Source organism: Amia ocellicauda, chromosome 7 (genome assembly GCF_036373705.1).
Source record: "Amia ocellicauda isolate fAmiCal2 chromosome 7, fAmiCal2.hap1, whole genome shotgun sequence".
Lineage (NCBI taxonomy): Eukaryota > Metazoa > Chordata > Actinopteri > Amiiformes > Amiidae > Amia > Amia ocellicauda.
Genome location: NC_089856.1, coordinates 41,592,088 through 41,608,063, shown reverse-complemented (window position 1 = coordinate 41,608,063; position 15,976 = coordinate 41,592,088). Strand labels below are relative to the sequence as shown.

Sequence of the window (15,976 nt, the reverse complement as noted above, 5' to 3'; positions counted from 1 at the left end):
TAAAGCCAGGATCACACCTATTTCCTTTTCTATATAATGGAAAACCATCCACCCACTGAAACCATTTATAATGAAGTGTTTAATTGGCACATGTGGTTTATGAAATGTGCAAACAAATCCATTTAACTGAAACTGTATCTGCAATTGATGTATGTGGCTTCAAATAGTTTGGTGGCGATCCAGTAATTCCTCAAACACAAGATCAGAACATATTAAACATCCCTTTCTTCCAAAAATAATTTAAAATAAGGAGATCACTTTTAATATATTAAGAGAAACAGACAATTTGTGTTGATGGTTATTTTCCTAGGTATGTGCACATATTGAATGCATTTTAGAATGACTGATGGACAAGTTTGATCTCATAAATGTGTTCAATATGGTGTTAGCGTCTAACGAGCTGGCCAGTGCAGTTATTTACCCACTGTTTGTGTGTGTGTCTTCCAGGTGATGAAGGAGAGTTTGACCACTTCCCCGATATTGTCTTGGAAGACATGACTGGAGCCGAGAGGGACCTGACCCCCCTATCCCTCTCCGCTCACAACCTGCTGTCCCCCGGCGTGTCCAGTGAGGGTGGCACCCCCAAAGAGGGGTCTCCGTTCCAAGCCCCCATATACATTCCCGATGACCTTCCAGTCCCTCCCGACTTTGAACTACGGGAGTCCAGCATTCCCTCAGCCGGACTGGGGATACGTACCAGGCGAAGAGTACTAGTAGGAGAACGCTTTGGACCTTACGTGGGTGAACAGAAATCTGAACTTAAAGACCGTCGTCTGGGCTGGGAGGTAGGTCCATCTTTTTGGCGTCTCATTCTGTCGATTTGATAACAAAAAGCAGAGATGGATTTGTACGCATGTCCTAATGAGGGGTGAAGGAATTTGCATCCTAAAAAGTGGTTGATTGTAGACGCTGTGCTGTAATCTCTATGTTGTAACTAACCTAGTGCTCAGTGTGTGTGTAAAACAGATTGGAAAGACATTTGCTGTTGGAGGCACTATGACCTAAGGTACCACTTCATAAAATTAATGTATTACACCTTTCTGCTCCTGGAGTTAACAGATAAGTAAAAAATAAGCAAGCACATAGAAATTGCTGATACACTGTTTTCTTTTGACCAAAACCACAAATTGAGCTGAAGCATTTCATTTTTATTCCAGCATGAATTCATTGTGAATTTTGTTGTTTGCCTGTTGATGACGGTGGTCATTTTAGCATGTATTCCTACATTTGTAACAGAAAAAACACACAATAACAAATTCAAGTTTGTCATGGGCATAAGAACCAGTCTTTCTGATTAAATGCTTTAACTCAATTAACATGAAAAGCCATAAATTTCATTTTATCACATTTTAAGACCAAAGCTGAGCATTATCTAATCAGGTATTGGTTCGTCAGGGCCAAAATCGAAAACGGGGTCATAGGACAAGGCCAAAGGTCAGCCAAAGCCACCGTCTATCATATGGGTTTTACTGCAAGGAAATGCCAAATCAGTCTAATTGTGTACCCCAACCCTGCTTTTTGTAGTAATTGTTTCTTAGAAATCACCTTCAAAGTGGCAAGAAAGTAAGTTCAAAAGTCCTGATTCTGTGATCTTCGTTATGTGTTTTTGCCGGTCAAGAACACCTACCACTACCATTAAACCACAATGTCTGTCTGTTTTATTTCATTTTACATACATTTAGCTTGTCCTTTCTGGGAATTAAGAAAAAACCTCCTATGTCGTACTTTATACTGGTTTGAGAATCTTGGCTTGTTTTTTATCAAGCATTAATCAAAGCTTCTATGGAAAATAGAAAATGATAGAAGTAGAAGAGATAGAAAATTTTTCGATTTCTTAGTATTAGTTTTCAAAACGACTGAAAGGGGAGATGTCACTCTTGGAAGGATGTACTGCTCTATCTTGCAAGCTTTTTTCTTTTTTCCTCTGTGCTCTCCGTTTCATTCATGGAAGGAAATGAAGAAATAAGGTTTCATTAATTCTAATTTATGGGAACCTTGAACAAGACGTATTTGAAAAGCGGAACACCTCCAAGTGCAGGATCTTTGAGGAAGATCACATCCTCGGCAGGCAATACAGTTTCATTCGGTTTAATTACTGCAGTGACAGGAAACTATAATTCTTTCCATTAAGTAAATAAGTTGTAAAAAATTTATTATGAAATGCCACATTATTCAGGGGGGATATTCAGTGATGACATCCTTGCATTAAATATGGTAAATGCCATTAAGGGAAACAGTCAATATGCCAATATGCTCGGGCCTGTAAAAATAAAATTGATTTGGTAAATGTAAGCAAGATAGATCTGTTTGCTTTCATCATCAATTCTGAGTGGGACACCAGGTGATGTCACCAACCTGGGAGCGATAAACATGCAGAACCATCTGGAGGGCTGGGTGATAAATAGGCGCCTGCTTTTGGGTTTGTGACAATACCAGGGTAGTTTGTCACTGGGGATGCCATACTTAATAACTTCTCAACACCATCATAATAAATTTCTCCGCTTTATTAATATAGAAATTGTGAGTTATGACCGCGGTGGCTTCTGTAAATAAAAGGAGGTGCAGCTGTCAGGGGCTGATTTTCGGCTTGTTTCTATTAATTTCAGTAATATGAAGGGGTTCGATCTCTAGCCTAGCACTGATAATGAAGGACTTAGAGTTTGACTTCACAATAGCCTGGAAACTTTTTTGATTCTATCTTTTTCCCTCCTATTGTTTCAGAAAAGACAGGTTTTTTTAGATTACATAAATTCTATTATGTGTACAACCCATTTGATGACATTTTAGGAGTAGAACCCTTTGTTAAAATCCCCCCACTGTCATCTACGTCAGCTTTTATAACTGAGTGGCGAATTACAAGGTTGCCTGGTTTCAGTTGCCTATTTATTTGTGCGTCCGTATTTAGTTCATGCTTTGTCGTGGCAACCGGTAACATAGTGTCTGAGACTGTCCACGCTGGCGTGTTTAACCACGGTGTTGTGTGTGTTTGTTTTGACATCTCAAGACATTGTGCCATATTACTGTAACCAGTTCCAAAGGAAAATACATTTGTATGACTGTTACATGTACGGCATTCAGATTGCTTTGTGCTCACAGTCATGCGTGTTCTAACTAGTGACGTGTCTGTTTTGATGCATTATTTTACCTTGCTTACAGAGGCCTGTTTTACACAGTCAATATGCTGCCCGTGGACAGACGGTGGAACTCGGGTGATAAAAACACAAAACAGATTGACCAAACAATCAACTCGGGTGGAATAATCAGTGTGTGTCCTCAGATTGCGCTGCCCGGCCAATTGGCGCTCGTTTGCCTGGCACAGTTAATGTGACTAAGCCCTAGAGGACAACTATCATCTTGGCCAATCTCCTCATGGTCAAAAGTGGCTGCTGTGCCATGATGAGGCATATCAATCACCGCGTTTTTTTCACACACTCAGAATGTACTCTGCGATGATAAAACTGTTTGTGTTTCTATATCTGTAATTATGGCCGAACTTTGTGTTGGCACCGTGGGCCTTTTGAGAGGGAATTGAATCGCCGTAACATTGTTATATGAATGACTGGGCTTTCCACCTTATCCCAGAGGCTGTGAGTTTTCAGAGTAGCCCCCAGGTTTTGAAAAGGTCTGCTGGGTTGTTTTCTTTTAAAATGAGTGTGTGCAATAAAACCGGCACTAGTATTTAACGACAGAGAAGAGAAATTGTCAAATGTCATAAAAATCAATAATTACAAAAAATAACCAAAAACATACAATCAAACATAGAACTGTCGCAATGTAACCAGATGTACTGTTGTATTGTCTTTTAATTGAGATAATATGAATTAAACAAACTTTGAGATAAAACCTGTGTAAAGGTTATACAATTAAAATGTGTACTTTATGTGTATATTAACCTGTATAATTCAGGATACTTATATAAACTCTTTATAACATGACTGGAAGCCAGTAACTTTACATTATGTATAAGTGTTCAAATATTCAGTATTTTTATTTGTGCAGAAATTATCAAACCATTTTTAAATACAGTACATTTTGAAGACAGCGACAATTTAAAACACATGCAGAAAAATAAATTAGCTTGCTTCTTTTTCTCCCCCCCCTTTTTTTTTTAGTAATCACAGGGTTCGGTCTTTTTTAAAGGCCTACTTAAATAACTCTCATGCAATGAACCCAAATTACTGGTTGTACTGAATGTTATCCAATAAGACCAATACACTGGGAATCGTTGAATGGATAATTAACCATAGTGGGCAAAATGGGCTTCCGTAATCTGCAGTCAGGAGAGAGATAAGCGAAACGATCATTTAACAACACTCGGAGTCTATAATGTCTTTGTTCCCGGGATGAAAATTAAATCACGGCCTGCTCTCCGTTTGTTTGCAAAGGAACAAATCCTGAAAGAATTCACAAAGCCCCTTAAACATAAAATTCCACCCTGTCCACGACTGCGCTGACTTTCAGGCCCGAATTTGCCTTTTCAGTGTACAGCTGTGTGAGTCTTTTCAATTAAACGTCTCTCCACCATTTCTATTAGCAGTGAAAGGAATGCCAACAGTCTATTAACAGGCAATAAAGTTCAGGAAGACTATGACTAGTTTCTGGGGTTGGAGGTCACCACTGTAGCTATGGCAGAGCGAGTAAGACAAAGGTGTGCCTTGTTGAGAGAGCAGGCAGAGAAGGGGTATAGTGTATTCTGCAGGAAAGGGATGTCATAGCTAAACAGCAGAAACAAAACGGCTCTCACTTGGCTAGTTTTTTTGTTGTTGTTTTTTTTCCCCTTCTTGTCAGTAAATAGTTTGGAAAAGCCACACCAGCATTTAAAAGGCTTTAGAGAGAGGAAAGGGCCTCTAGTGATATTAAGTGTTTATTTGGCTTGACACTCTTCATTAGAGTCAGCAAACAAGGCCAAAATCTGTTTTCCCTTCTGAATGAGATTTCACGAAAGTTGACTAAAGTTCTGGTCAGCAGAGAATTGGAACAAGTGCCATTTGTCAAAGTGTTACAGGCAGGGAAAAGCAGACGAGGAAATCTGGTCGATTTAGAAAAAAAAAAAAGAGAAAGAGAAAAGACAGAAAAAAGAAAGGTTGTTCCTGGATTTCTCCAACTCTTCACTGAATCAGCTAAATATTGACAGAATGGGGCCCAGGAAACATCAATGCTGAACAATGCTGTGTGGAGTGCACCAGAAAGAAAGTAGCATTGTAGGCTTGTTGGTTTGCAGTTCTCCAGGTCAGAAACCATAGAATCAGAAGACGTCACATGATGTGCTCTTTTTAAATTGTATATGCTTGTGTCTGCTGTCCTTGGAAGGGTTAAGGCAAAATATATTGTTTTCAGAAGTAAAATCGAGAGCATTGTGATATAGTCTCATTTGTATAACATTCACATGTACAATCATTTGTAAAACAGATTAATACATTTAAATAGCACAGTGCTGTTTGATAATCACATATTTAAATTATCTTATTTAGTAGTCAAAAAGGACTGCTGTCTATCTCTTATCTATCTACCTACGTATTCTAGATTAGTATACATACGAATTTTAAGTTCCATGGTTTTTAATATATAATAATTTTATACAAATTTATAAAATATTTTTGTTTTATTTGATCAGGAGACAATTTGTATAATGTGAGGAATTATGTATACATGAGAAGCATTAACAAGGCACAGATAGCCCCACACTGAATCAGATTTGAAGAGATTTATGTAACGTCGTATCTTGCCTGCTAAAGGGAATCCGCATCTGCTCAATTACATCTTCAATGGTTTGATTAAATCCAAACAGAAAGTTATAGTTGGCTTAATATGCGTAGGATTATATTATGCTCATCCAAAGGGCGAAGGGAACCCTGCTTAAGTTTTTGTGACCAGTTTTGAGTTTACAAAAGTTAAGCTTTCCAGATTTTTTTTTTTTTTTGCCCGAACTCCTCCCATTCTAGACAGAAACTGAGGTATTCAGATTCCTTTGTCCATCTCGTCTATAATGCTTTAAGAGATTAACAGTGAGCATGAATGAGGGCCTACGGATTAGGCCACAAAAAGCTTGCCTGTTGACTACCTTACTTTCAGTCGTGATATTTTCCAGCATCCAGGGACAAGGGGGAAGCCAAGAGAAGATAATAGGTAGCAGGACTTCTGAAGTGTTTTGTGATTCAAAAATTCAGATGCCATGTCAAGATTCAGACCGAACGATGGAATATTTTGAGGGAGGCTTATTTTTTTTGTCTTCGGCTAAGCCCTTGTAGTGAATGAATGCAGATGTTACAGCACTGTCCGGGGCATAGACCCGGTCTGCGAATTGTGACAAGCTGTCGATGAAGTGACACTAAGTTGATTTTAGAAAAGAAATTAATCCAGATCTCTTCTCCTTTATGTGTTCTAAATAACGTGAAACATAAATCTAGTTACCGGTACTTTTTGTTTTGGTTAAAGATGGTATTTGAAAAGGCAGTGTTTCACTTTGCCCTTCTTGCTGAAGTATGTTCCGTATCGAATTTGAGATTTGCCCACATATTCATTAGAAAGGGATAAATCTGAGCTAGCTAACAGAATAAAAAAATTGGTAGTTCAGCTGCCCTTTAGAAAGCAATATGAAATGTATTGTTATGTCCTTGAAGGAATGTAAAACTACAGAATGTTTTTGGACAGATTTTTTCAATAAAAAAACTAAAAAATAATAAAAAGTATTTATAATACAGGTTACATGAACTTAGATTAATCAACATAAGATTTTTTACATTTTCATCATTGTTTTCCTTTTACATCTATATGGCATTCTTTGCTAAAACCAAAAACCTATTGCTGGAAAATAATAAAACAAGCTAACAAAAAACTCTTAAAAATACCTTGGCAAAACATAAGTATAATTAATATATAATTAGACATAATTATGATCAAGAACCTTCATCTGAACAAATACATTCTCAGTGTATTTTTACAGGTTAGTGTTAAGAAAAATATTAGTTTGCTAATTGAAAATTGAAAATGTTTTGTTGTCAGAAAAAGCAGTATCATTAAAACTTGTGAAGTGGAGCTGCTGATAACATTTTAAAAATGTTTAATGCTTTGCAAAACAATTTATAAATATATGTATTTATTTGACATTACTTTTTGAAAATCACGATCCTTGTAAAAATAACGATCGTGGGCACTATTCTGACCAACGAGAGTGAAGCAAAGTCTCAAGGTTATATATTTAAGTTGCAATAATATTTATTATCCCCTCGTTATCATCATGATTTTTATTTGTAATTAGAGCTAAGCTGGTGTATTAAATTTCATCTGTCTAGTCGGTATTGTGATCCATTAAGTGGCTTGCCTTTTTCCAACAAATTGAATGCTGCAAGTGGAAAGAGCTCTTTTGTTCTGTTAATTCGGTCAGCATGGAAATGATTTTCTCATTTCAGACCCCTCTCTGTCCCCCCTTATTGTGTCAATAAAATAGAGCTGTGCCTCGCAGCCTTAATCAGCTTAGAGTGCTAATTCACTGCAGTGGGATGCAATCGGTGTTCAGCTACAGGTGGGGACTGCAGGAATTATAGTCTCCTGGGGCCCCCGTGACTACAAGCCTTTGCTTTTCGCTGTGAAGGAGTTTTATCTAAATAAAATACATATACGAATGGAAATTCCTCTGGTTATTGTGTTTGTTTGTTTGTTTGTTTTTGTTTACCACAAACAATGCGGATATCCATCGCTGTGCGGTGCCGAGTGAGCCAGCATGATAACACCAACACGAGTTCACTCATTACTCATACTGAAAGAATGAATTCAGGACTGAATTACTTCATTTCATTCAACTGTTTTATCAACACAATTGGCCATTGTGTTTTCTCTTTGCAATATTTTAAATGCAGATTGATTTATTAGCTTATAGAAATGTGGGATATAGGAGCAGAATATATATATAAACATACACATATATAACCATAAAGAAGGTCTGATTTCAGCGCTAATAGGGGGAAAGCATAATTTACGCCAGTCATGTGAAGACTTCTCCCTCCATTCAGGGCTCGAAAGAAAACAAGTCTCTCTCTCTTTCTGTCTGGCTCTTTCTCTTCCATTCTTTTCCTTCTGGAGGTCTGAAAAGGGGGGAAAGGAAGCTAGGTTAACTAATTGAACAAAGTCAAAGTGAATTGTGGAGTGACAAAGGAGGACATTTGTGAAAGTAAGAAGTAGAAGGTGCATCCCCGGAGAAAATGATAGGTGAAGGAAATAAAGATTAGGAGGAAGTTAAAGGGCTTGAAAGGTCAGTGACCTTATTAGGTCAAAAGAGAATGCCAAGACTGCAAGGGCTTTCACCTGTGATAAAAAAGCACGACGGGAGGCTTATTTAGACTATTAATGTTAGACCTATCCGTACACACCGCTTGGCTGAAAGGAACGTCAACAGACAATGCATATCATGCTGAATCTTACAAGAAAAACAGGATTTCTTTGAGCTTCACACATGAATAAGAAAGATGCTCAAGAAACGGAAGCCCTCATCCGTGGCTTTGTGTGAGTGCAGTCTTACAACCTCAACACTTTCACAGCACCAGCGAGCAGGTTCGGGGTTAGCTTTGTGTGGCGTCTCTCCAAACTGTATGTGTGCTTGAAGATTGACATCATTTTAGGGTTGAGGACTTTGGATTATTTACTGGTGCATTATTAAGGAAAAGGTCTAATATCTTTGCATAGTTTATTATATTCATATGCATGTCTGTTACTAAGATTTCCCTGAGCACCAAATATAGTTTCTCAATATGTAACATATTGTTACATGGTCTTTTGTTCATATATATATATGTACACACACATTGCTATTCATGGTGATGATGTGAAGAAATGTCAGTGTATTAATTTCAACTTATTTTTTCACAGCCCAAAGAAAACAGCCTCTTTTCACATGAGAGAAAAATAAGTGTTGTGTGCTTTTAGTAATTATTCAATCACTCAATCATTTATATAGAGCACCTTGTCAAGTAAAAGCTTTTTTTAAAGAATACATATTAAGAGGGAATGGACTTAATTAATTGTGTGTTTGCGTGTAGATACTTGTCTGTCTGGAGAAACATGGGCGTTAAATGTATGTGTTTCTTGTTTATTTTTTTTATTTTTTTATTTTTTCTTTTACGACTTTTAAAATATATAAATCTATTGTCCTTGAGGATGTGGATGGAAATCAAAGTGTGACTAGTATCTGATGGTCTGAGCTTGATTAAAAAGGAAGGAAACAGCAATGAATAATAAACGAAATTCTGGCTGATTCGTTTTGCGTAATGAAGAAGAATTCGGCGTATGGTGCATGTAATGAGACTGTGGATGTGCTTTTAAATAAATCAACAGATGTGCCTGTCTGTGCTACTTGCCGTGCCAAGGTGTACAGTTATAGACAACACTGATATTTTCAACCGTAACGGTAGCTGTTGTCTGTTGAAATCACGTTCATATTATCTGAAAAAATATCCTTCACCTAGCTCTGTAGTATGTACCATGAATTACAATAAAAAAGAGAGCTTACTTTGACATTATTTAAGTGATCTACATCTCTTGTGAACATACAATATTGTAAGAATTAACTCACTAATGTGTGTTTTTGTACAGTCATCATCTTATTTTATTCAAAACTTTAACCTAGAATACCAAGTGCTGGGATTATCACTATTTTATTGTTGTCGTCCCACAGAAAATATTTGCTGTGAATGTGGCAAAAACGGTACCTCAAAATGCAAACAGACACTGCACGGAGAGCCGTAAACCAAACTTAGCGAGTATTTCTTTTTAATACATCTCACCTGCGGAGGTCATTTATAAATCAAGTTTACTGCTTTCCTGCCTGTCAGGAGAGACTTCAGCAACCTGCAACTAGCAGTCCGAAAGCAAAGAAAGCAACAAAAAAAAACATATGCCCACCAACCCCCAACTCCTCTCCCGTGTTTATGATACACTACCTCTCGAAAGATCCAAACTTCACTGTGCAATGACAGGCCTAGCATCCAGCCGAAAGCCCCAGCCCACAGGAGGGCTCTTCAGTCATGCATTATAGTGTACTAAAGAGCAGGGAGCTGCCATTGCTGATTAGGTGTGTGTCTCAAACAGCCCCCAGTTCTACTTTCACTCACCGCAGTAGAACATTCTTGGGCTAACAAGGCACAGGGTAATCAGAACCATGCTAAATAAAAAAAAGGGCCACTCGCACAACTCAAACACTCAATACAGTCACACACACATACATTCACAGGGTGAAAAAAATGTGAGAGAAGCTTAAACCATGTACAGGAAACAAATGCGATCAATTACCCAAGTGTGCAACTCACAGATACCTTATCTTGGGGCTCCTTTAAATAAGCACTTGATTGTTACCAAATGTATGTACAATGTGAGTGAGAAAAACACATTCATTTTGAGGAGAAACAGCGTGAAGTTTTATTGGCTGGGTATGGAGAGGGAATTGTAACTTTGTCCTCGTTTTCCTGCAGGAGTTACAGAAGTGGTTAACTAGAAGTCATATCACATTACCTAAGCAGTAAATCTAAGTACCGGTTAACGAAAATAATCAAGCACTAATACTACTTTACAAAACCGCTGTTTCTATTTGTGGTCAAAATAAGGCAAACAGTAGTGAATAATCCCTAATTTGCTCTACTCCACAAATGGTGTACCAACTGTGTAAATACCTATAAAGAAAGGGAGGAAAATCGAAGGTGTATTGTATTTCTATTAAATTGTGTGTACTTACCAGAATTGTTTTACATATTTATAAGCTTCATTTGAATAATAATTTGGATAATCTGCTTACCTAAAATGTGTTTGAGCATTTTCTTTCCACAGTGTACTTATAAAAGCATTTTGTAATTATTATTAATAAGATCATAACAACAGCAACAAAAATAATAGGACACGGTGTTCTCACAGATGAATTTAAGACACCCTTTCCCTCATTAAACATCTGAATAATAATTGAACGTAACAGGATAATTCCTTCTTTGTGTCCCGTTGATTTAATCTTTTCACAGTATTTTTTGTGATTCCAGAATATATTTTTCTTGAAACGCTTGTTTTGTTCAATTCATTTAGTAAAACATTTTTTAAACCAAAACAAATAATAAAATATAAAACCACTTTAGAATAAAGATATAAAGATGAATAAATACAATTTTACAGACATGGCTGTTCATTTTCCCTCCATTCATACACCACACAGCTGCCCTATTCTTTTTTTTTTCCCTTTTTTCTTTTTTAGGAACGATCCCCATGCCTGGAACCATAGACATTTGCTTGTCTAAAAGTAATGGATGTTTTAACATCCATGAATAAAACTGGAATTCAAGAGATTAACTTGTATTTGACCTGCTTCAGCTCTGCTGGTAATGAGGGGTGCAAGAGCACAGAATTAATCTCTCTCAATTTGTGGCTCTCAGGGGTGCAGCCGGGACTTTGAGCACTTGAATTGCAAAGGGCTCCCGTTGTGCTGGGGAGCTTCCGTAGCGCGCCAGTGTTGTGCATTAACCGAACCAAGCGGGGTTTTTATCTCCGCAGTAACCCACTGTATATACCATTACAGAACTACATGCATGTTAGCATTTCTCCGTCTTTGTCCATCTCTCACGACGGCGACGTTTTACATGGAATAACATGACGGCTGACTGAGCACTTCTCTCTATTTCTGTTACAGAAAAATGGGGGTGGGGGAAGCAATCACACTGACACATACTGTTGGAAAAGCAACTCAAATCTCACACCACATTTTCGTGAAATTGAACAAAGGTGGAATTTGGAATTGGTCAGTACTCTAGGATGACAAAAGCTAAACTTGACAGGTTTTGCCACTTTACTAACTATATTGAACATTGACAAGACATCCACGAATGACTGACTAAGCATGTTGGTTAACATAAAATGTATAAAAAAGAAAAGAAGGGGAAAAAACAAAAGCAAATTGCTATAGTGGCTGAGTGGTTCAGGGAGATGTTTAGTCCTTGCAGCACTAAGGTGGAGACTCCTAAGTGTTTACAGATTTACTTTATACTCAATGTCTAAGACATACACATTTAAATTTGTGTATATTACTAATCAAGACCTAGTGTTGCCATGTAATCAGTTCCAAATGCCTCTGTTGCTGGATGAAAAGATCTGGGGCTGGAGTTCTGTCTGGAAGCTGTTGCCAAGATTTGGTAGTTTTTCTTGTTTGTGGCATAGCATGACTAGTGAGTTATAAATAAATAAATTAGTGCAGTAATTGTGTGTAGCTATCTTAGAGGTTCCTTTTTCCCCCCATATATTAAACAACATTTTTGTATCCATTTCAAAATGTGCAACTGAAATTTGAAGTTTATGAAAAGATGGCTGGACTCTTCCATCCACAGTTAGATCGAAAACGCTCTGTTGTTACTATGAAAGAGCCCTGTGATAAGATCAGTGATAAGGAAGAAGTAGTGGGTGCTTGATAAAGCAAATGAAAAATGAAAAATACTGCCTTTAAGTTATTTTTTGTTTTATATATCAATTAATATGATCTATCCTGTTTGTAGAAAACTATGGTAAAACATATAGACTCTTTACCTAGTAAATGCAAATTCAGATTTACACAGTAGTTAATACACTGTAGTAATATAGAGCAGGATTTGGACAGCCTTCACATTATTGGCCTGGATTCCCAAACTTAGAAAACGATTAACTTGTGAGTAAGACCAGCAGTTTTAATACACATTCTTACATTTTTCAAATTAAGACAGTTTGTGGGAACCTTTTGCAACTCTTTTATGTGAGTAGATATTACAGTAGCTATAATAAATATATGCAATGCCCTTACACATTAGTCTTACCCATATCAAATATGCCCAATCAGCATCTGGAGCAATTTCTTTTTATTTGATTTTAGTTCACATTTTAATTTAATGATGAATGGTGTAACACTGCAGCAGGAAAATGAATGGAAATGTATTTATTTTTTCCTGTATGGTGACATTATGTTTGTTGCCCTAGCTGCGATCGTCTAATGAGCAGTAAATTAAGTAAGTGCTGAATAGGATGCCTGCCCACATTGTAACTTACCAGTCTTCTGTGCCGTACAATCTGCCAGGCCACAACCACAATGGCCCTTCTGGTTTGATACCTTGGAAAACTGGAACAGTCTCTTATTTTGTTTCCATGCACATGTTTTGAAAACTTTCACTGCAGTTTGGGGGGAGAAGGTTAGCGGTCTGTGTCCCTGTGTGTGTGTGTGTGAAGTTGTGGGGGGTGGGTTCTGGGCTTAAAACTGCACTCTTTGTATTTAAGGCAGGATCTTCGTTAAACAAATGGTTGCAGTTTAAAGGTAACTGAAATGCAGGCATCATTAAAGCTAATTACCAGGTTAAGAGCAAAATTACAGTCACACTCAGTCCCTGACACTTGAAAGAAAGTGTATTCTATTTCCAATTTTTCAATCATAAACTGAATATGAGTGTATTAAGGGGATCAGATATAAACCAGAGGCACTAGAAATGTATTAAGGCATGAACTTTGAAAGCATGTTATTATTTCATAATACCCTAATTTGCTCCATATGATAGCAATTGCTTGTAAAAGTTATGCGAAAGTCAATATTTGTGAACCACTGGCACTTTATAACCACTATCCTGACTTTTAGTATTTCATCCTCAGGCTTTATTTTTCTTCATGGTTGTTTTATGCTCATATTATCTATTTAATGAAGACTTAAAAAAAACACCTAAAACATGTATAGTTATATATATTAAGGTAAAAGCAAATTCCCACTTTTGTGTATGTGTGTGTGTCGCTGTTTCTTCACAGCAGTTGTAATGAACTCGTTGAGAAATGTTTTGCCTCGCACATTCCAGGAAAAATAAGCAATGTGCCATGCAATTAAGATCTAAATCACTTTCTTGAATTGCATGTAAAGAAAACTACAGCAATCTAACACAAAATATATGAAACACACTTTGTAAGTTCATACTCTTCCAAGTACATTTCAAAACCTGATGCCTACAACAAGGAAAGTAATGAGATAATTACATGACTTATGTCTACAAACAATGGTTATTTTAGAGGCTGGTAAATATTGACACAAAACTCTCATTATCCATTTCATTGTCAATAAATAAAGACTAACTATCATAGTTTATTTCCTATTCAATAATTGTCTGTGGAATAATGGCTTCCACCATGGTTTAGACTGAAAAATACCATACAAAGCTAAGGAGTTATGCACATCTGGAAGAGAAAGTACAATATCTGCAAAAGTAAGAAGACAAATCAGTTGATATGTCTATAAATATGGTAGACGTATGGCCAGACCTCAATAGAATGGTTTTGAAAAGGATTACACAAAACTAAGTATACACAGCCTGCCAATACATACATATAAAACCTTTGATTTGCTTCTGACATCCTTTGAGTGAAAAAGCTGGGAGCCCAGCTCATATGGAGACCAAAAAAAATGTTTACTAGATACAAGCATGGCGGTGATCCCATCATAAGGTGTGGGCTTGCTGGGACCTCTGTAAAACTGAAAGAAGCTTAAATGGCTCAAAGTATGAGGATGGCACTAATTTAAAACATACCCAGTTAGCTTCTGACTCTTCAAAAAGGTAGCGTCACGATCCAGCCCAGCATCGGAAAACCCAAGCGCACAGACCAAGTCAACAAGAGGCTTCATAAACAGGAACAGGATCAAAGTGCTGGATTAGTCATCACAATCACCTGATCTAAATCAAATTGAAATGTTACGGGTGGATCTGAAGGAAGCCACGGCTGCCAGAAAACCCACCAGTTTGAATGCACTCAAAGCGGCTCGCCTCGAAGAATGGGGAGAAACTTCACAGGGTTGAAACCGGCGACAGCGCATCTAAAGCAACAAAAACATGAGCGCGCTGTAATATAAAAAAAAGAACAACAAAGCAGGGACTTCTCATGTAGAGTGTGTGAACACTGATGTCCAGACATGGTATCAGTTTTTGCAGTCTTTTGTTTATGTTAAATATGACATTATGTGGTTATAATGTATATACAAATGTGATTTGCTCTGTAGTGCACTGCCTATTCCTTATGTAGCATCGCCTATGAAACACAAACACACTTTTGTGCTCCAGTGTTTACACACGCAGCCTGGCTTTTTTGTTTTCGGTCCTCTGTTTCTGCATTCGTTGAAGAAACAACTTGAGTTTCGAAAGTGCACAATAAAATGGGGTATCCTAATTTGATTAGGAGCAGGATGTTTCTTCATGTGTTTCAAATCTGTACGTTTTTTAAAATCTCATTTTAGGTGAACTAAACCTGGCAAGGAGTCCTCTGTGTCTAAGTAAATCCTTCTCTGTACAGTACCGTGGTGTCCAAATATAAAATATAATTGTTTTATTCCAGAATTTGCAAACCAAAATGGATAAAGTTTCACCGAACTGAAGACCCTGCTTGTTATTGTTTTAATTTTCTCTTCATGCTACAGGACACTCAAGTAGTTTATTTGGACTATTTCTTATTGGGGGAATTGGGGGAGGGGGTAGCGTTGGCACAGTTGTGTTGTTATGTACCCTCATAAAACAATTCCTTTGTGTATTTTTTGTAGGCATAATACAATTTTCCAGTCTACAGCAGGTAGTCTATGTGTTACTTTGTTCAGCAGTGTACAGAGATAAGGGTTAATACATCCCAAATGTTTCTCTGCTCGACAGATTCTTAGGGAGTCTCTACCAGCTGCCAACATTGTCAGCACCGATCCGTCAGAAAGGATTTCTACTGGCAAAACTTTGTGGCTACTTTCTGACATCTCCAACAAACTAATTGTTGTCTCCTGCCTCCCAGAGCCCTCTGAAGTCCTAACGAGTTAGCGTCTTCTCAAGAGATGAGAAAGAGACTTGCAAAATCAATTTATCAGGCTATTACGCTTTGTCATCAAGCAAAACAAAAACCTGCTAAAGACAGGAGAAAAAGTGGAAGAAATGGGTCTCTGAGAAAAGGTTACAGAACATCCATCTTCTCTCGTCTTCTGATTGTT

At 37.4% G+C, this 15,976-nt stretch overlaps 1 protein-coding gene across 13 annotated transcripts in view; it reads left to right on the top strand.

Moving 5' to 3' along the window:
* Positions 1 to 15,976, top strand: part of mecom (MDS1 and EVI1 complex locus) — a 169,126-nt gene that overhangs the window by 63,041 nt on the left and 90,109 nt on the right. For all 13 annotated transcript variants that reach the window (XM_066709690.1, XM_066709699.1, XM_066709695.1 and 10 more), the window contains one exon: positions 448 to 785. In XM_066709690.1, coding sequence (XP_066565787.1) covers positions 448 to 785 — 338 coding nt within the window. The remainder of the gene's footprint in view (positions 1 to 447; positions 786 to 15,976) is intronic.